Raw genomic sequence first — 23127 nt, forward strand, 5'->3', positions numbered from 1 at the left:
GTAAGCTTTTGCCTAAGCCCTTAATCAAATCTGCTCGTATCCGTCCCCCACAGTCTTACTTCATATCAATTCCCCTAATACTCCTCCATCGCCTAATGGAGTGCGTTTGAACGAAAGGTATCCTGCCCACCTACGTTATTTATGAATAAACATGCTGGCCTAATATCCTTGCCTCATACATCCACAATGTGTTCTTTCCATGTCTCTTCAAATTTTCTTGATGCAATTGATAGTTTTCCCACCGTATGTTAAGTAGTGTGCACGGTTTTATCCCTTCGCATCCCGACGGTTTCGACACCATCCCGTGCAGCATTTATCCCTTCTTTTGTTATTTCTCAATATCCTCGCGTGGCGTCTTTTACGGCGCTGCTTTCGCCTAGTAAGGAGAGGCTTGATAACAGGGACGTTGGGTAAGGATGTTAAGAGAAGATGAATGAAAACAGTGATGTGGAGCGTTGTGTTGTATGGTGTGGAATTACGGTTGTTGGTAGGCTATGTATTTTGGGGATCCTGCAAAAATCTTTTTTGCGTGCTTGGTCCTCTGACAGATCGGACATTGCCAAAAAACATTGCACAAATTCTCCCTAAAATTGTTTTAGTATTATTTTTCCATTTTATTTCAGTGTCATTTTTCGATTTCCGTCCGAGGCCACAATTTTCTTGAAATCGAAGTCTATTTCTCCACCTTGGCGCATACATTTCCCCAATGGTTTGTAATTGGGGTTTCTTTGGATCTAAACGCTTTAAAAAAATTCCGAAAAGATTTTGGGTCATCGAGGCTGGACTATTTCCACTCTTTTATAACTCTTCCCAGGGGCTTGGGCAATTCCCGCTTCGATTTCAGCGACCAATCCTTGCACCTCCCTGCAAACATTAACGTTTCTGCGACATGAAAAAACAATATACCCTTCCCAATTCCGCATATTTCTTCCTCCTTTCGCTCCGTCCAATACGCCTATCGGATCCCTACCCCTCCCTCGTTTACCTAACATTCTCCCCTCGATCACCGTCTTCAGCATCCCATCAAAATGCTCTGCATCCATCTTTCCTGCATTTCTTTGATTTCTGACAGCAATCCTGTCTACTTCCCCGCCATGCCTAGCACTTCCTCGTTCCATTTCCTTTCTATCACCTTCCATCTTTTCCATCCTTCTCTGCTCCCACATTTCGAAAGCCTCCAATCTACGATTGTCTACAATCTACAATCGTTGATGTTTGTTTTGTTCTGCTTCATGCACATTGTTAACGCATTTAAATGAGTTCCGTCCGTCGGATGGGACGTTAAGCCGCCGGACCCCTCGGCGCCTTTCGTTAAGAGTAGGCTGATGCCGACGCCGGGTTTCTCTCCACCCTTTCATCCTTTCTCATTCATCCCCTCGGGCGCAAACGACTTCAGCTGTTGGTAGCCTCCCCAAATACTACTGCTACTACTAAAAATAAGTTCAAGGCCTTAGCTGTGCAATCTAGAAATAATTCGACATTTCCGTCTCCTTCTGACTCAGCGGTATTTAACAGTTACCTCCCTTCCGAAAGAAATGAATCCTCTTTGGTTTTCGCCGAGTGACTCTGTCGTTTTTTTTTAAATAATTTGGGTAAAGTAGAGCGCGAAATTATTTTGCATCGTGTCTGTTGGTTGAAGTATGTTAACCATGCTTTCATTTCCGATAGTCTTTCGTTTGGTTTGATGGCGTGTATAAAGCGGAGGAAATATTTCATAGTCTTCTTAGATGTTATCAAAAGGCAACTGTATGACACCGGAACTGTATCTTGTACTGTATATTTGAAATGGGCGATCAGTGTCGGCTCGTATGTATTCCACATAATTGGTACGAGCTTGCATTGAGTCATTCAATCATATCTGCTTGGGAAATGGTGTCGTATCGGAGGAAGACTTCGGGCCGTCTTCCACAGGCTGTGGATCCAAATTGTTGTACAAAACGTGGTAGATGCTAGCGGCGTCAGTTTCCCTCGGTACAACTTCTCTTTATGAATTTTCCCGTGAAGAATTGAGTAATTAGAATGAATTGTGGAGACCTTCTCTTTTCCATTCCGTCTCTGCACAGGTTTTGACTCCGAGTACAATGCACCAAAGCGTGGGTGCCTTATATTCAGACTTCGGTTCAAAGTTACTCGAGCGTTTTGAGGGCCGAAGTGAAACTTGACGTAGCATCGCAAATACCTCATTTTGCATTCTTAACAGTTGACCGGGCATTTTTTTACGGATTTGGTGGAAAAATGACGGCCATGCTGTCTTGTACTCATTCAGGTGTTGTGGAGCTCTGGGAACGATCTTAAATTTATGGGTGAAAATCGCGTATTGTATTGCGAACATCGCGCCGTAAGTTCATACACTTTATTACTGCAGCGGACTTAATAATAATTCTGTAAAGATTTTCAGTCATATTGCAATGCGTTTCAAATATACTGATGGGTTGTCTTTTGCTGGTAATAATAAAGCTTCCTCGTTGGTTTTGAGCTTAAGCTTGGTTATAACTGACTCTAGAAATGGCTTCAATTCATGTTTATATGACGGTTGGTCGATTTTGCTTTCAGCCAGACATCTCGGAGGCCTGCAGATCAATCAATGATTGCTAATTCGAGTGCAGCCTGAGCGATAAGCCGTGTGTAAACGCAAATGTAGGGCTAGAGGAGAATAAAGAGGAGCCTAGGGAAGGGAAGCAGGGACAGCAACAAACCATCTATAAATCAAGTTACAAATAACCAGTGAACAAATTCGATAAGAAATATTTTTCCTGGACCACTGCTATTTGTACTTCTTTCCAGGATTAAGCGAGATTGTATAAAATCGAGAATAATGAGAGACTTGCTAATTGTGCATTGAAAAGCAAATGGGGTGTCCTCTAGGTATCCACTAGAGTCTCTGTGAGAGAAGTTACTCCTCTCACACTGTCCTTGGTGGTTGGGATCACCAAAATATCTAGACCAACTCTTTCTCTCGTGTAAGTTCCTCTTGTGTGTGTGTGACTCACAAGTGTTCTAAATATTAAGAAAGGACACTCACTTATGTAATTTTGACGTTTCGACGGCATGGCCGGCCTCATCAGAATGCCGTTCTTAGGTGAAGAGCGGAGAGAATATGTGGGGGGGGAAGGGTGAGGGGAGGAGAGGTTAGGGACGAATACGAAACGGGCAAGTGGGTGGGAGGTGATATGTAGGCGGCCATTGGATGGATTCAGTGGGCTTGATTCAGCCTGGAAGGTTTAAACGGCTGGAGTACCCAGATATGCTCCCTTTCGCGGGTTCTCACCTCTCTGCTACTTGCATGTTTAAGTAGGGTTTCAATCGCCGAAACAGAGAAGCAGTCATCAAAAGGTTAGACCTGGGAAGCAGTGTGAGTAGCGATGGGATAATTAAGGAAAGTGGCAGATTTGGTGGAATAGCGATGGTTGTGGAGGACGCTTTTGTGAAAGTCTCACGGACGTGACTAACACTATGACTTTAGCACTAGTGGACAAATTCCGAAACACACAAAAGTAAAGAAACTCACTAGGTTTCGAATTTTCGGTGGTCCACGCCACCTTTCAAGGAAGGGAAGGACAAAACTCTGGAGTTTAGGATGGAAGGACAGAACAGGGGTTCTGTCCTTCTCTTCCTTGAGAAAGGTGGCGTGGACAACCGAAAATTCGAAACCCGGTGAGTTTCTCTTCTTTTTTTGTTTCTATGTTTTTGTCTTTTCCTTCCTAGGGCTAACTTCATATGCATTGTATATACATATATATATATATACACACACACATATATACATATATATATATACATATATATATATATATATGTATATATATATATACATATATATATATATATATATATATATATATATATATATATATATATATATATATATATATATATATATATATATATGTATATATAACACTTTTTGAAAGTCTCACGGACGTGAATAATAATGTATAACACTTAGCACTAGTGGACACAGACAAAAACACAGAAACACAAAAAAAGAGACTCACTATTTTTCGAATTTTCGGTGGTCGTTGCCACCTTTATCAAGGAAGAGAGGGACAGAACTCCGAGTTAAGAGTTCTGTCCCTCTCTTCCTTGATAAAGGTGGCAACGACCACCGAAAATTCGAAAAATAGTGAGTCTCTTTTTTTGTGTTTCTGTGTTTTTGTCTGTGTCCACTAGTGCTAAGTGTTATACATTATATATGTATATATATATACACACATATATATGCATATATACATATGTATATATACATATATATATATACACATATACTATATATGCATATATATACATGTATATGCATATATATATATATATATATATATATATATATATATATATATATATATATATTAACACAGATGTAGATTTTTAGACCATAGAGACACAAAGAAAGGACACTCACAATATGTTATTTGACGTTTCGACGGCTCGGCCATCGTACCAAGCCCACTGAAGGCATCATATTGCTGCCTACATATCCCCTCCCACCCCCTTGTTCATTTCCTATTGGTCCCGTACCTCTCCTTCTCCCACCTCTCCCCCGCACATGTCCTCCCCGCTCTTCCCCGAGAACGCCATTCTGAAGACGATGGCCGAGCCGTCGAAACGTCAAATAACATATTGTGAGTGTTCTTTCTTTGTGTCTCTATGGTCTAAAAGTCTACATCTGTGTTTTTATATATTTGTGCGTCGCCGAAGAGCGTTCCATTTCGAAGATATATATATATATATACATATATATATATACATATATATATATATATATATATATATATATATATATATATATATATATATATATATATATATATATGTATATATATATGTATATATATATATATATATGTATATATATATATATATATATTTATATATGTATATATATATATACATATATATATACACATATATATACGTATATATATATATACACATATATATACGTATATATATATATACACATATATATACATATATATATATACATACACATATATACATATATATATATACATATATATATATATATATATATATATATATATATATATATATACATACACATATATATACATATATATACGAGGGTCATCCGGAAAGTAGTACCCGTTCGTGAAATAAAGACACAAAAGTAAATATTAACAAACATAAAAAATTTTATTTGAAAGAGGATACTTTAAACTACTTCTCAACATAATCTCCAAGCAAATTAAGGCATTTGTCATAACGTGTGACAAGTTTCTGTATTCCTGCTGCATAGTCCTTCGCCGCCAGCTCATTGAGATACGCGAGGGACCCATCTTGCACAAATTTTTGCATAATGCAGATGGTGTTTAACAATTTCATGAACAATTGTTCGAGAAACATTGGGAAAATGCTCACAGATGTCATCAATTGTGACGCGCCGATCGTTCCTCACGAATTCGTCAACTGAGCTCACCAGTTGGTCTGTAATGACAGACGGTCTCCCCGAACGCTCATCGTCGTGTGTGTTCCCCCTCCCCATGTTGAAGTTGCGACACCACCGCCGAACAGACGACTCGTCCATTACATTGTCTCCATACACCTCCTTTAATTGGCGATGAATATCACATGGGCGAACGTTTCTTGCATTGAGGAATTTAATCACTGCCCTCACTTCACAACTGGCGGCGTTCTCAATTTTTTTAAACATTGTAAACAATCACAGAAACAACACAGGCAATGCTAGCGTCACGCAACTTGGCTCAGAGAAGGCAGACAAGCCACTGAAGCTATCTGACCTCGTCCAGCGGCTACTCGCGTCGTCAGCACTTCATGCGGCACGAACGGGTACTACTTTCCGGATGACCATCGTATGTATGTATGTATATATATATATATATGTATACATATAAATATATCCTTCCCCGGACTACAACCTTGACGTGGTAGAAGGGCTTGTGCGTGTTGATGACCCCTAGAGCTATGCTGGCGGGAGTAATAATTATTGCTCCTGGTAGGGTCACCCATGCCAGATAGGTCGAAGGTTAGGAGCCAGGCGAAAGGTGTTCCACGCAGCGTCTGTTCCTCAGTGAGGCGGCTGCAATGGTGTCTGACCCAAGTGGGACGGCCAGTAATTGAGGGTGTCACGTTAAAAACACTATTGAGGGAGGCAACGGGAAACCACCTCAATTATCATTCCCAAGATTTACATGATGGACAATACAGAGATTTTGAATCCTGGCAACAACGGGGCTCGTCCCCAACGGCCATGTGTCGTGCCCGACAGCGGGGGAGGCAAGGCTTCCGCGATCGTCATCCCACGAAACCCTAGCGGGGGAAAACCGGAAGCAGCAGGACAGAAGACGCAGGAGAAGAAGACCAAATTAGTTAGAATAGGAACGTGGAATGTTAGGACGATAATGAGGACGGGGAAATTAGAGAATATTTAGCGAGAAATGGAAAGGGGAAATATAGATATTTAAGTCTAGGCGAGGTGAGATGGAAGGATAGCGGGGATTACTGGAGTGATCAGTATAGAATTATATACAGTGGCGGGGACGAAAGCCAACGAGGGGTTGCCATAGTATTAAATGAAGAGGTAGGAAGAAGCGTAGTCCACATAGAGCAGGTAACGGATAGATTATTGCTAGTAGAGATAAAAGCAGAACCGACGAACTTGGTTATTATTCAGGTATACATGCCACCGAGCAACCATTAGGAAGAAGAGGTCCATAGGATATACGATCAGTTAGAGGACATAATCGCGTGTGTTCCTGCAGGGAAACATTTGATAGTGATGGGCGATTGGAATGCGACGGTAGGCGAAGGAAGAGATGGTGACGAGGTCGGGGACTACGGTTTAGGCACGAGGAATGACCGCAGGGAGAAAGCAGTTGAGTTCTGCAGGAGACAGGGGTTAGTCATCACCAACACTTGGTTTAGACACCACGAAAGACGCAGGTATACATAGAAAATGCCAGGTGACTCAGAAAGGTATCAGCTAGATTACATCCTGGTTAGACACAGGTTTAGGAACAGTGTGATGAATTCGCACAGCTTCCCGGGAGCAGATGCGGACTCTGACCACAATTTAGTTGTTATAAAATGTAGCGTCCGCTTCAAAAAGATAAGGCAGGGGCGGCGAGTTAGAAAATGGTTTGTAGAAGCATTAAATGGTTTGAAAAGGAAGGAATACAAACAGGCGGTAGAGGAAATCATGGAGGATGGTAAAGAGCTAAGTACTATCGAAGGAAAATGGAAATGTATCAAGAAAGGGTTGTCCAAAGTCGCAAAAGACACTATTGGAAGCGTTAATGCTAAAAGGACTTGGGCACCATGGATCATGGATGAGATGATTACAAAGATGGATGAGCGGTGAAAATGAAAGAATGTAAATACAGTGTCAGGCAAAATGAAGTACAAAGAGTTAAAAGATAATTTGAGGCGGGCAACAAATAAAGCAAAAGAAACATGGGGGAAGACGCAGTGCAGGGTATGGAAAGTCTGCAGAGGAAGGGTGAAATCCGTGCGCTGTACAGCAAAGTTAAATCGTTATCGGGAAGTAAGAAAGGAAGATCTATGCTAACAGTTAGAGATAAGGCGGGTAAGGTAATAGATGACACAGGAAAGATCCAAGAGAGATGGAAGGAGTATATAGAAGAACTTTACACTAAAGAACTTAGAACAACAAAGTTAGACATAGAAAAGGAACATGACATAGAGGAAGATAGATTAGGTCCAGGCATACTCGACGATGAGATAGAAAGGGCATTAAGGGAGATGAAACTAAATAAGGCCGTGGGAGTGGGTAACATTCCCGCGGAACTGTTGAAATGTATGGGGAAATGTGGGAGGAAGAGGCTATATGGGCTGATTCGTAGTATTTATGAGGAAGGAATCTGGCCGGAAGACTTTGTGAGATCAGTTTTAGTTCCTATTCCGAAAAAGGTAAAGACTACATCATGTCAGGACTACAGGACGATAAGTTTGATATCCCACGCAGCTAAAGTTGTTCTCAGGATCATAAACAAACGATAGAGAGTAGGGCAAATGTTTACTTAGGGGATGATCAGTTTGGGCTTAGGAAGGGGAGAGATACGCGTGATGCCATTGCAGGAATGAGATTATTAATCGAGAGGAATATAGAACACAACCAGGAGGTATTTGCCTGTTTCGTACATTTCGAAAAAGCTGTTCGATAGAGTGAATTGGGAAAAACTAATGAGTATATGGCAGAAAATAGGAATAGGTTGGAGGGAAAGGAGTTCATAAAATCAGTTAGGTTTGCTGATGACCAAGCTTTAGTTTGACAGTCAGCCAAGGGGTTGCAAGCATTGCTGAGTGAATTGGAAATTCAGTGCGACCGGTATGGGATGAGATTCAATATTAATAAAACAAAGGTTATGCGATTTTCTAGAAAGAAAAAGGCTAAGCTAAACATTAAAATAGGAGGGCAAAAACTAGAGCAGGTAGAACAGTTTACGTATCTCGGTAGTGTTTTGGACCAACACGGTCAATTAGCAGGGATGTAAGGAGAAGAATTGCGCTAGGCAAAGAGGCTTTCACAATGAGGAGGGAGTTGATGAGAGGGACGATGAGTAAGGATGTTAAGAAAAGACTCGTAAAAACTTTGATATGGAGCGTAGCTCTGTATGGCGCGGAAACGTGGTCATTGAAGCAGGAGGACCGACGTAGATTGGAGGCTTTTGAAATGTGGGTGTGGAGAAGAATGGAGAAGGTGAAATGGACAGAGAAGAAAACAAATGAGGAAGTACTTGGTATGGTGGGCGAAGAGAGGGGTTTGTTGTGAACAATCCTATGGAGGCAGCAAAAGGGGGTATTGACCGGCAGTGGGATGTTGAAGACTGTAATTGAGAGGAGAATGTTAGGCAAACGAGGAAAGGGAAGGAACAGGATAGGGATGTTGGACGGGATGAAGGGAGGAAGAAGGTACTCAGAGCTGAAGAGGGACCTGATGTAGAGTAGGATGTTTTGTTTTGCTAGGGGCCACAAATTATTTAATTAGTGATTACGTCCATCCAAAAACCTACCTTAACCGGTAGATTACCTAACAATAATAATGATTATATGTATATATATATATATATATATATATATATATATATATATATATATATATATTAATATATATAAACCATAAACACAGTAATCAACCCGAAGGTCGGTTTAGTAGGTGATGGTAGGGATCACCCAGTACTAAGCCCTGTACGGCGTGTGAAAATTCACACATCAGGGAAGGTGGGCAAGTTCCTTTCCTTGTGCCGGTTATGGTTTCCCAGGAAGACCTGGTACCCGAAAAATCACTTTAGCTTGGGTGGAGCTGCAGGTGCCCAGAGTGCCTTGCACGGGAATTGAACCCGGGACCCTCCGGTCAGTAGTCCAACGCTCTGCACACTGGGTTACCGCGACCCACCAATATATATATATATATATATATATATATATATATATATATATATATATATATATATATATATATATATATATATATATATTTATTTATTTATTTATTTATTATTTATATATGTAACACTCGAACGGCACATCAGAACACGAATAAAGTAGATAACACCTTAAAGTACACTCACGTTGTAGATTTTTTGAGCCTTCGGCCTTCTCCGAGGCCTCGTTCAAGTAAGACTGAAAATTGTTTTGGCGGGAAGTCCGGGGTCTGGGGGGGAGGGAAATCAAAGAGGGCAGTTAATGGTGGGAATTTTAAAAGATCGGAAATTAGTATACATGCGGATTCTCGAGTTGTCACCTCTATATTGGTGGCTGAATCATTTAGGGGATATAGGATGGTAAGGGAGAAACACTGATCGAATGATAGGTTGTGGGAATTTGCGTGTGAAGGGATAGGGAGAGAAGAGTGGGAGGCAGAATTGCTGGAGTAGCGGTGATTGTTCATCCTGATAGTTAAGGGGCTAATGCATTCGCTTATGTAAAATGATCATTTTACTTAGCTCATCATCAGGCAAGTCGGTACGGCCACGTTTAAATTCAGCTGCTCTGAATTTAATGGCTGTAATTTATGCTGCTGAGGCCGTGTACGTCCTACTCGTCTTTGATTTGCGTCTTTGAAGAATGCTGCCACCTTCATTTTAAGTTCGTAAATATTTCAAACAACCCTCGCATGGATTTGGAAAATTCGCGGCAGAAGAGTTTTGGTGAACTAATTCTGGGGGGAAAATATGACTGGAGGATTTCTGGAGGTCAGTGTCACTTCCCATCCAAATAAGGGTAGGTCAGCCATTTCTGGGGACGTTGGATTTCACACTCAGACAAAGTGGTGCCCAGGGTCATGAAGAAGGAATGGGGAGAGGGCAAATGGTCACGTCGAGGACGAGCATTTAGAGTTCACAAAGGGGAGAGGCGCATACACCCATGATGCCATAGGTCGAGTGGAGCATATTAGAATACCATCAGGATGTATTTGTTTGTTTCTGAGATTTCAACAAGTCTTAAGGTGAAATGAGAATTATTAACGATTGTATTGCAGACAATAGGAGTAGATTGGAGGCATCGGAGACTTATCCGCAATCTGCAAGTGTCTCGGACTCTCAGGGGTGCGTGGGGGTCGGAGAATCTCGATGAACGGTGTTGGGAAGAGGAATAAGGCAAGAAGTATCCATTATCACCTGCGCTTTTCAACGTATACGATCTGAAGGGAACGGTCAAAGAGTTACGGGTAGAACTGAATATAGGAATGAAAGTGGGTGGGGAATTCGTAGTATAAGTTGGGTTTTGGGAGGATCAAGAGATAAGTAGGCAATCAGCCATGGCGTTGATGGAGTGCATTGGAAACTCAATGCGATGTGTATGGAATGAGAATAAATGGAAACAAAACGAAGGTTTTGTGATTTTCGCGGAGGAAGGCTTAGGTGGACTATTAAAATGGGATTTCATAAACGAGGGCCGCAGGAACTTTTCACCAAATCCCCAATTTGGACCAAAATGGTCAAAGTTTAAGGGGGGTATAAGTTGTATGAGTCAAAGAAGCTTTCACAAGGAGGAGGGAATTGATGTTTGAGGGACTTAGAAGATAAGGTTAACTGTTAATAAAAAGCTCGTACAAACTTTGATATGGAGCGTTGGGGTTTTGAGGCATGCGGAGCACGAGCGGGCGCGCGAGCGTGGAATCTAATATTGCAATATGTGATGTAAGGTGGAATGTTCACGGAGCTCTCGCAACGGACTTTGAGGGGGCCTTGTGTTTTCCTGGAAACGGATAAATGGACTACGACGAGCGCCGCAGGGAACCGATTCACTCCACGTTTCTCTTGTGGAGGAAGTGTATGAATATAGCAACATATGGACACGTGGAATGTATTATCCTGCCATCATTTTGATAAAATTTTCTTATCTATTATAATGGTTATTCTCAAAGGCCGTACACTTATAAAGTTTTGTATTCTATTTGAACAGTTTCTATTTTCTAACAATACATGTGTTTTGCAAATGAGTTGCGATAACTATGGAGGATTTACATTATCTAGGAAATACCGATCTGCTAGCATCTAATTGCTCGATGTTCTATCGGCGCACGATACGTTTCCCCTCCTAATGTTACTAAGCTCTATTCGAGTTGAAGCAAACATCTCCCTTCAAAATTTATTCGGAGTTGTCACACAAACTCATACGAAATGATGCTACGCATACTCAGATTATTTCATTAATATACCTCCATAAAGGATGCTCATTTAAATGTTTATTTATGCCAAAAACATTTTCTCCCTTATCCGAACCCGAGTTTCGATGGTCGTATTCCTCGGGGTCAAAAACACATATCTTAATATTGTGTCAGGATATCATATCTTATTGATTTGATGCGCTGTCATTGACACGCTTTGAATGTAGCCTGATAGTGTATAGAAGATTAATCTTACAAATAGATAATTATCACTCTCTAGCTGCAAAATCTAGCAGTTAGTTTCTTAAAATGTATAAATCTAAATCTACATCTACATCAATACCCTATGAGCCACCAAAAAGGTGTGTGGCAGGGGGTGCATCACTAGGAAGAAAGCGTTAGGGGGAGAGGGGTTCGGGCTTTTCAAATGGATGGGGGAAGGTGGGGGGGAACCTGCTATGTATATATATATATATATATATATATATATATATATATATATATATATATATATATATATATATATATATATGTGTATATATATACTACCTTGATCAAAAAGTTCCCGGAATAACCACCGTGTGGCGCTCCCATCGTTCCGATTTGAGTTCTGTTTTTTTTGTTAAATTGGTACATCTGTTGTTGATATTCCCTTTAAATCTTAGTGTCATAACTTGACATTTGCAAAAGTTACGTAGCCAAGAGTACATCTATCTCTGTGTGTGTTGGCGATTTTTTACAATTTCAGAAATGGATTTAAATTTGCAACAACGAACTTGTATTAAATTTTGCGTAAAAAACGGATTTAGTGGCGCACGGACGTTGGAAATGTTAGAAAAGTGTTTCGGCAACGATTCTCTAAAAAAACGGTCGTTTACCAGTGGCACGAGCGGTTCAGAAGTGGTCGTGAGTCAATCGAAGATGATGAACGCAGTGGCAGACCATCGACATCGAAAGTCGGTGAAAAAATTGATAAAGTAAAAGAAATGTTGGTCAATAACCGCAAATTAACCATCAGAGAAATAGCGGAGGACTTGAACATTGCCTATGGATCCGCCCAAGACATTGTGGTTAATGATTTGGGTTTCCGTCGTGTAGCAGCAAAGTTGGTGCCAAAATACCTCAATTTCATGCAAAAAAGAGACCGTGTTGACGTCGCAAAAGACATGATTTGCGAGGCTGAATCCGATCCCACATTCATCAAAAGGATCATTACTGGAGACGAGACGTGGGTTTATGAGTACGACACGCAATCCAGACATCAGGCAAGTGAATGGCGTTCACCAAATGAGCCGAGACCAAAAAAACCACGTCGTTTTCAGTCAAAAAAGAAGGCAATGCTGACGGTTTTCATGGATTACAACGGTGTAGTGCATCATAAATTTTTGCCAGAAGGCCAGACAGTAAACAGAGTATTATTTGGGCGTTATGAGACGTTTGCGTGAAGCAATTCGCCGAAAGAGACCAGAAATGTGGGCAGAAAACTCGTGGATTTTGCACCATGATAACGCACCGTCGCACAGTGCTATCATTATTCGTAATTTTTTGACGAAAAATGCAACAAATACCATCCAACAGCCACCGAATTCACCTGATTTGGCTCCCTGTGACTTCTTTCTGTTCAATCGAGTTAAAAAACCATTACGGGGAACGCGTTTTAGCAGCCGAGAGGAAGTAATGGAAAAATCGCAGGAAGCACTGATGGACATACCGAAAACCGAATATAAAAAATGTTTCGAGGATTGGATCAAGCGCTGGCATAAGTGTGTTGCAGTCGATGGGGATTACTTTGAAGGGGACAATATAGATTTAGATGAATAAACTTGTATTTTTAATTTTCTGAATAAATTCCGGGAAATTTTTGATCAAGGTAGTATATGTATATATATATAGATAAAACTTTTTGAAAGTCTCACGGACGTGAATAATAATGTATAACACTTAGCACTAGTGGACACAGACAAAAACACACAAAAAAGAGACACTATGAGTTCTGTCCCTCTCTTCCTTGATAAAGGTGGTCAGGACCACCGAAAATTCGAAAAATGGTGTCTCTTTTTTGTGTGTATCTGTTTGTTTTTGTCTGTGTCCACTAGTGCTAAGTGTTATAAATTATAGATATACTACCTTGATCAAAAATTTCCCGGAATTTATTCAGAAAATTAAAAATACAAGTTTATTCATCTAAATCTGCCCACATTTCTGGTCTCTTTCGGCGAATTGCTTCACGCAAACGTCTCATAACGCCCAAATAATACTCTTTGTTTACTGTCTGGCCTTCTGGCAAAAATTCATGATGCACTACACCGTTGTAATCCATGAAAACCGTCAGCATTGCCTTCTTTTTTGACTGAAAACGACGTGGTTTTTTTGGTCTCGGCTCATTTGGTGAACGCCATTCACTTGCCTGATGTCTGGATTGCGTGTCGTACTCATAAACCCACGTCTCGTCTCCAGTAATGATCCTTTTGATGAATGTGGGATCGGATTCAGCCTCGCAAATCATGTCTTTTGCGACGTCAACACGGTCTCTTTTTTGCATGAAATTGAGGTATTTTGGCACCAACTTTGCTGCTACACGACGGAAACCCAAATCATTAACCACAATGTCTTGGGCGGATCCATAGGCAATGTTCAAGTCCTCCGCTATTTCTCTGATGGTTAATTTGCGGTTATTGACCAACATTTCTTTTACTTTATCAATTTTTTCACCGACTTTCGATGTCGATGGTCTGCCACTGCGTTCATCATCTTCGATTGACTCACGACCACTTCTGAACCGCTCGTGCCACTGGTAAACGACCGTTTTTTTTAGAGAATCGTTGCCGAAACACTTTTCCAACATTTCCAACGTCCGTGCGCCACTAAATCCGTTTTTTACGCAAAATTTAATACAAGTTCGTTGTTGCAAATTTAAATCCATTTCTGAAATTGTAAAAAATCGCCAACACACACAGAGATAGATGTACTCTTGGCTACGTAACTTTTGCAAATGTCAAGTTATGACACTAAGATTTAAAGGGAATATCAACAACAGATGTACCAATTTAACAAAAAAAACAGAACTCAAATCGGAACGATGGGAGCGCCACACGGTGGTTATTCCGGGAACTTTTTGATCAAGGTAGTATATTTATACATATATATATATATATATATATATATATATATATATATATATATATATATATGTATAAATATATATATAACCATGCGCAGTCCCTACGTTGTACGTTAATACTTATTGTGTCGAACTGACTCCGGGGGGATTTCGATTACAAGCATTCTGCTCTCTTATTGTTCCTGAAAAAATGACATTTTCAACCTGTCAGTCTTGCAGTCTATCTCTCTAATCTTATATTCGTGATCCCTCCGCCCGTAATACGTTGGGGTTCGTATTATGTTCTCGATGCCATCGGAAAAGGACCCATCTTTAAATGTTTTTAATAAGTTTAATCTATATTGTAAACGCCGCTGTGTAAGGGAATCACAGCCTAAATTTTCTAGCGAAGTAGTTACGCTGCTGCGTTGGTCATAACAATACTTGACAAATCTAGCCCCCCTCCGTTGAACTCGATCTAATTCCTAAATCAAATTTATCTCTTGAGGATTCCATATACTGGCAGCATACTCTAGGTACAAAGCTCTCTTATCGCAGAATCGTGTTCATTAATCTGCTCCATGAGAATGCCGTCCCTTCTTTAACGTGACGGCATACACTTAAGAAGGAAAAGCAACAGCCAAATAAGTCCAGCGTGTATCGTGTCCTGTGTCCCTCTCATCATAATTGCTATAATTCGTGGGTGCCCTGCGTTACCTAATCAGTATGACCGGGTTCAATTGTTTTTTGGACCCACAGGTTATAAATTAGGATCTCCTTAATTCTGTGGGTCCTGCCCCTAGACATTCATCCCAATTGTTACTTGCTTCTTTGAATTTAATTTATCGAATGTTTTTAAAAAGTTTGCGAAGAGATTTGCGAAGGCTCACGGTTATAAATACAGACAGCTGAAGCAAATGTGGATAAAGTAAACTCTTCCCTTTCAGCAATAAAACGAGAAATCTATCGTCTTCGTCGTATGCGTGTAGGCCGATTCTCGGGAACTCCCCTTTCCCCATCTGGTGTGTGGCATGTTGGCCTTCCCGCGCGCCCTTCTCGGCAGTCGGAGCGAAGCGCAGTGTGGCCGACCGCGGAGACGCCGCCGCCCCCCGGAGTGCCGCGCGTGTCGGGTGCTCTCCGCCGAGTGTGGAATGCATACGTGCTCGGAACGGAGACTTTCTAGGGCCTTAGATTTCACGGAACCGAAGTGAGCAAACTACGCCGAGTGCCATTGGAATCCATTCACTCCTAGTGCGGCGGAAGCATCCTAAGTTTATGAAAGGAAATTCTCTGATGGTGCAAACCTGACGAACGTCTTTGTCGTTCCTGGAATTTGGAGCGACCCGTTTGAAGTACACGTGGGTGAATAATTTTTATGTGAATGGAAGGCGGAAAAAATTCCGTGGCACTCGCCCTCGGCCCTGAAGTGTGCCGGGGGTCGGTTGCCCCGTTTCCCGGCGCGGCGCGAGCACGTGGGGCGGCAGACCCCCGCCGGCCGGCCGGTGGGTGAGGCGATGCCCTCGCATTTGGCCCCCGGCGAGGATGTGGTGCGCGCGGGGAAAGATGAGGTGCACCCGGGGGGTGTGGGCGGGCGGTGTGGCATGCATCCACGAGGGGATGGGGTGCACCACCGAGCAGGCGTGAGCGGGACGGGGTGGAGGGGGCGAGCGGCCCGCGATCAGCGGCCCGCTCGCCTTCGCCAGCGAGTGCAGCCCACCTCTCAACCACACCAAGTAATTCCTTTCTTTCTGGCGTTATTTCTTAGGTTCAGCGAATCGGCGAGGAGGGCAAGCTTGACGTCGGCCTCAAATGCCGAGGAGCCACCACGGTGAGTTGGTTGCGCTTGGTGGCGGTTCTTCCGGGGTGGTGGGGTAGGGTGGTTGTGGGGAGTAGGTGGTCCCCTCCCTTGGGCGGAGCGGGCTCGGAAGGGGGAAGTGGCCCCGAGGGCCCGCCCGCCCGCTTCGGTCGCCCACGCGGGGCCGTCCGTCCCTCTCCCGTGTCCTGCTCATCTTGGGCGAGGTGACACTCGGTGCGCCTGCCGGCTGACCCTCTCTTGACGTACACCGCGAGTGGCGTGGCGTGGCGTGGCTTGCCTGCCCATGTGGACGCGCTTACTCTCCCCTCCCCATCCCGCCACCCGCCCCCTTGTCCTTCCCCCTCTTCCTTCCCCTGGTGGGCGCTGGCCGTGGACGGTTCCCCACGCGGTGCTCGTTTGCGCCGAAGGGGCGCACTGGCGTTGGTGGGCCGCCCGCGTGCTCCTCCCCCCTCCTTCACATTTTATCTCTAAGGGTTTTTTCCTTCAATTTACGACTTATGTTGTCACTTTGTTTACTCTTGAAAAAGGAAACGTTCTGCTGAAGATTACTGTGCTCGAGTTCCTATTAAATCATAATGTGTCAATGAATTGATTGTGGCCTTTTTTCTCTGGCTTACATTTTTTTCACTATGGCTAATCATTACAAACTCGTTCACTTTCTGATAAATATTTCCTTTTTTGAATGTTAACTATTTTATGTATGCTTATTTTCTAATGTTTCTTGTGAAAATTAACGAAAGCTAGCTATTTACTAACCTTTAATTATTATTAATTGTTTCATGTGTTGAAAACTAAGCATGTTTTTTTCCGTTCCTTCCAAGTAGTGGGGACGTAAATATAAATTGTTAAAATGTGTTAAGTGTGTCGTGAAGTTAATTATAAATATTCTTATTTTTAGGGAGCATATTGTTTAACTTTGGGTAGTAGGTACTTTCTTAGTGAGGGGTGTGTGAAATTCTGTCGCAAGGAGGATTGCCTCTTGCCAAATCGTTTCACGGGTAGACTTAAGGGTATGGGACGAAAGTACTCGACTTCTTTCGCCCCGGTGGTTTCCTTTATTTGATGGAACGTGTAGCAATGAGTGGCGAGGACCAGGGAGGGTGATGCTTCAGGAAGGAGCGGTCACAGCGCCGCTCCCGGGCACTCGCGCCGTTGTAGGGTGGCCGTCACATTTGACGGCGGCTGGCTCTCTATTTGGCGGCTGGCCACTTGGAGGGCGGCTTGTATGTAGAGCAGAGCTGCCACGAAGCTTCCTCATTTGGGGACCCTTTGTCGTCCATTTTCAGGGGACGGTCTCTTAGAAGACCCTACTTTTGCAAAAGTGCCCTGGGAGTCCCTCAAAAATGATGTTTGCCGTGAGCCCAGCAACTGCATTTTCTCCCACGATAACTAGTCTTTCTTCGAATCGTCCTCCTCCAATTTCCTCGGTGCTGGCCCCGAGACGCTTGACAATATGCATATTGAATTGTCATGCTGGGCTGAGAGGTAATCGGATATTCTGTATTATGTTGTCTTTTTTGCAGGTATCTTGCAACAGAACGATTAAACCCGTGAGGCTTGACGAAATTTCACTTCCACCCATGTATCAACCTGACCAGCCAGGTTGAGCTCCCCTCCTCGCTTCTTCTGGCGATTTCTTTGTATTAATTGATCAGAATTTTGAAAAATACCAATTAGATCAGAATAATTTGTTACATTTAGAAATGAAATAAATTTCAAATTGCATTGAAAAATTTAAATTATATATATATTATATATATATATATATATATATATATGTATTTATTTACATATAATGAATTATAGTAGCCAAGTGGTAGAGTGGTATTGGACAGCTGACCGAAGGGCCCGGGTTTGATTCCCAACAAGCCTCTCTGGGCGCCTTCAGCCTCACCCAAGCTGTGGGTACCTGATCTTCCTGGGTAACCATAACCAGCACAGGGAAAGGAACTGGCCCTCCTACCCTGATTTGTGCATTTCACACGCCGTTGGGCTTAGTGCTGGGTGAACTCTTCCATCACCGACTAAACCGACCTTTGGTTTAATTACTGTGTTTATTGTGTATATATGTATATATATATATATATATATATATATATATATATATATATATATATATATATATATATATATATATATATATATAACGATTGTACGGAAAAACTCACACGAGCGGCACAATAATGGGCTGACACAATATGACACAAATAGAAAAGAATAGCAACATTTAAAAGAACACTCACACGGTAAATTGTTCGAGCTTTCGGCCCTCTCAGAGGGTTTAAATTTCCCTCCCAGCATTCGCTCCACACCTCCCCTCCCCGCCCATACCCCTTACCCCTCTCCAACATATTTTCAGTCTCACTTGAAGAAGGCCTCTGAGAGGGCCGAAAGCTCGAACAATTTACCTTGTGAGTGTTCTTTTAAATGTTGCTATTCTTTTCTATTTGTGTTATATTGTGTCAGCCCATTATATATATTATATATATATATATATATATATACACACACACACACACACATACATATATCCATAAACACAGTAATCAACCCGATGGTCAGTTTGGTGGGTGATGGTAGATTTAACCCAGTACTAAGCCCGACGGCGTGTGAAATTTGCACATCAGGGTAGGTGCGCCAGTTCCTCTATCTGTGCCGGTTATGGTTACCTAGGAAGATCTGGTACCCGAAAATACACATAGCTTAGGTGGAGCTGCAGGTGCCCAGAGAGGCTGGCCCGGGAATCGAATCTGGCCCCTCCGGTCCGTAGCCCAACGCTCTACCCCTGGACTACCGCGACCCATATATATATATATACACGATAAATGAATGTTTTTATAGATTTGTGTCGTCGCAGAAGAGCGTTCCTTTTCGAAGATATATATTTATATATATATACATATATTTATATATATATATGTATATATATATATATATATTATTTTTATTAGGTAATCTACCTGTAAGGCATGAATAAAACTACGCCGTTAGCGATATCTTGATGAAACAGCAGTGAATCATTGTTGGTTACTTTGAATGAAAAGCAGGGGAAATGGTCTGTTGAAAACTCTCCTAGGTAATTAATTTTGAAAATTCGGGCGGTCTGAATTCAGCACTTGACGCACACGTCAGGGAAAGGTTGTTACCGATATTTTTTAAACAACCCATGTACGTACCGAACTAATGGTAAATGCAACAGCGGACAAACAAGGAATTATCTGATTGCTTAAAGAGATTTTATTTACTCAACAAATCCCCGAATCTTATAAGTGTACCAACTAGGGTGTTAAAAGAATTAGCTTCTAATATTGCCTGGTATCTCGATGTAATATTTAACAGATTCCTCACACACTGCCAAGTCCATGCGAATTGGAAAATCGCGCAGGTAACGCCTCCTTTTAAAAGTGGTGACGGAGGGTCCCCGCAATCACAGACCCACATCCCCCTCGTCAAATTGTTTCGAAACCGTGGAACACATTATTATCAATTGACAATGGGATGCCTCGACAGCATTAACTTCTTAAGTAATGATCTGCACGGATTCAGCGAAACCCGATCATATGAGACTCAATTAGGACAATTCACTCATGGCTCACCTCTAAAGGTGGGTAGGTTGGGGGGCGGAGAGGAGAGGGTGGCTGGCAAGTGGTTGCGACCCATTTAAATTTTCAAAAGGTATTTGACAATGCTCACCATGGTAAAACCAGTTTAAAAGTTAAAGCTTGCCGGTGCCAATAGGAGCGTATAAATTAGTTTGAAGGTCCTCTGTCAGAACGGGAACAGAGGGCAGTCCTTGACGGCGCCAGTCCTGACGGCGCAATATCAGCCTCAGGTGTACCTCAGGGAAGTGTATTCGGCCCCTTGATTCGGCCCAGGGAAGTGTATTCGGCTCCTCTTGATTTTAGTTGACGACTTTAACCACAAAGTAAAATGTAAGATTAGGATGGTCGTGGATGACACGGTGATTTTACCTGGAGATTTCTGGGGTTGGGGATCGATTAATTCTAGCGAGGGATCTATATGTATTATTTTCAAATGGTGTGTAAAATATGGATTGCCAGTAAACTATAACAAATTTTATGCGGTAAATTAATTCAAAAGATGAGCGGGATTTGTTTTTTAAGTTCCTGGAGTTGATATGATAAAATGCTTAGGTGTTTCTGTAACTGACGACTTATCAGGGGGGCCCCAATTGCGTAAAATCTGCACGCAAGCAAATTAAAAAGTTAGGATTCGTCGGACGCATTGTTGGCACGAGTGGATGCAAGGTCAAGGAATTTAGCTACATACTTTCATGAGGTGTCATTTAGAATTTGAATGTGGTGTTTGGAATCCGATGGAAAAACGCCTCATTTGGGAAATTGAGGAGGTTTAATGCAGGGCGGCCCATTTTGCTAGAAATTGTTAGGACAAAATTAACAGTGTCTAAGAAATGCTTCTGGGGTTGTTTAGGAAATCATCAGCACAAAGACGAGTTAACGGTTAAAGGTTGAATTGTTTGAACAAAATCAGAGCTGCTTATTTCAGCGCCGAGGTCTTTTCATTTGTCCACAACCGGCATCCATTGGTCGTTTGGATATTCAAAACTGAAGAATATCTTGGGCAACTTAAGTGTTAAATGATGCAGAGGGGATTAGGAGTGAGTAATATTATTTTAGGCATTCCTAAATAGTTTTTCAAGAGGTTTGGGCTGGTAAACTAGAGCTGAGCAATTTTTAGGTCAGCCTCTACATCGATACAGAAGCTATTTACTCTGTTGGTAAACATTCATGTGGCTCTTTAATCCACTACCATGCCAATATTGGAAAGGGTCTGATTTCAGAGTTAAATAAGATGCAGAGCCAAGTGCCAGTTCTGTGAAAACTTTCAGTGAACGAATAGATTGTGTCACGCTATGATTGGGAAGGATTCATGTGGAACCATTGACATCATCAAGATAGCATAAAGTAAGTTCGATAGAGAGAGAGAGAGAGAGAATAAATTATTTATCCACTATATTTATTATGCAAAATTTTCATTTTTTTCATCTTTTTTAGTCGAATGAGTAATGTGTATATGGTGCAGGTTCTCTACTGTTTCATCATTGGTAGTCATTTACATTGAAATGTATTCAGTTTGTCTATGGCTATGTTGGGGGCAACACACGATGTGAAATACGCTGGATTGGAATTTTGCTTGTGCCTGAACAAATCATTGCCTGAGGCATGTTTTACATCACTGGAGGCTTATCGAGAGTCTATTCTTCCGTGCAGCACAACTAAAAGATAGTTTAGAATATTTAAAGGGGAGAAACAATACATTTCAAATGAAGGTTAGGCACTGCACGCACCGTCCAGTTAGCCCAAAGAGGTCGCAGTAATCATACAGCAGCTTTACAAACTGTATTGGCAACCTAAGAAGTGCTAAGGATAATAAACGATTGGAAGTGCTCATTAGTCATACTAATAAAGGTATTTGTCCAGTATTTTCAATGAAAACAGAAGTGTTTCAAAATGAATGTATACTATTTTTAATATTAGATAAAATTTCGATCAGGGGATATGACCATTATAAAAATTGCAGTTTCTAACGTGACTTAGCGATGCCTCCAACAGTCTTTTTGTTATGCACGGAATGGAATGAGTGTGTTTAGAAAAATAATTTTATTGTAGAAAAGACGTATTTGTACTTCTTGCCGAATTTCTTGATATTTTGAGCTAAATCGTATTGACTTAACTAGTTTCAAATGCTTTTTCCGGAAATGGAAATTTTGCACTTGTAGAGACAAGATAAACGATTAACTGTTTGCAAATTGTGGATCCATCTCAAATGTATCGTGACCCCCATCTCCACAGCCTGCTGTCTTCATGCCGTTCTTTTCCGTTTTCTGAAACGTCCTCCCAAAAGCAATAGCCATCCATATCATACCAATGTTTATATTTCTTTGCGGTTTCATGTTGGAATTGTGAGCATGTCTATTTGCCACTCTTAATGTGCATATATTGATGGGATAAAAAGTTTTACCAAAATTTTTGCTGCTTGTTTATTCAATATTTAGACTCTTAAAATGTCATTTGGACAACTGTAGATCGCTAAATCCATAGTCTCACTGCCTTGTTGTAATCGTTCCCATAGCCTGAATCTTTGGTGCGCTATGTGATGACTTCAAAGCTTCCAAGCAGGATATTCAGGCCACTTGTTCAGTCGTGGCAAAAATATCGAAAATATAGCCTCAAACAGTTCGGCTCAGAAACTCTCAAAACACCCCCCCTTGTTTGATTCAACTTGGGTTTAACCTTAGGATGTAAATGCAGACATTTCACGGTCTGAAAGGCATTCTTTACCTTCTCTTTAGAACATGTTACGGTTTCATTGAAGAAGAAATTTCATGCTCTGGCCCAAGTGAGAACGTAAGGCCAGGGGAGTGGATTGCATCAAGGTTGCATCCGCCTGCACCATGGTGCGACACCCACCCTCTCAACCATATGGAGGCCATTACACCACTTAGCAATATCTGCCCTCTGTCCAGCTCTTCCGATCTCTCCTCCCACAATTACCTGTATTAGAAATTGTTGAATAAATAGGACCTTTTTTTGATGCATGAAAAGGCAGCCAAATAAA

The 23127-nt window shown here is 41.7% G+C and overlaps 1 protein-coding gene across 4 annotated transcripts in view; it reads left to right on the forward strand.

Annotated features, from left to right (window-relative positions):
- The window catches only part of CaMKI (Calcium/calmodulin-dependent protein kinase I), a 212586-nt gene that overhangs the window by 90196 nt on the left and 99263 nt on the right, over positions 1–23127 (forward strand). For 2 of the 4 annotated variants that reach the window (XM_071584000.1, XM_071584001.1), the window contains exon 3: positions 16477–16539. The exons of the other annotated variants lie outside the window; for them this stretch is intronic. In XM_071584000.1, the coding sequence (XP_071440101.1) occupies positions 16477–16539 (63 nt within the window). The remainder of the gene's footprint in view (positions 1–16476; positions 16540–23127) is intronic. 4 annotated transcript variants of the gene reach the window in all.

Source organism: Hetaerina americana, unplaced genomic scaffold (assembly GCF_022747635.1).
Source record: "Hetaerina americana unplaced genomic scaffold, ioHetAmer1.1.p SCAF_16, whole genome shotgun sequence".
In the NCBI taxonomy this organism is placed as follows: Eukaryota; Metazoa; Arthropoda; class Insecta; order Odonata; family Calopterygidae; genus Hetaerina; species Hetaerina americana.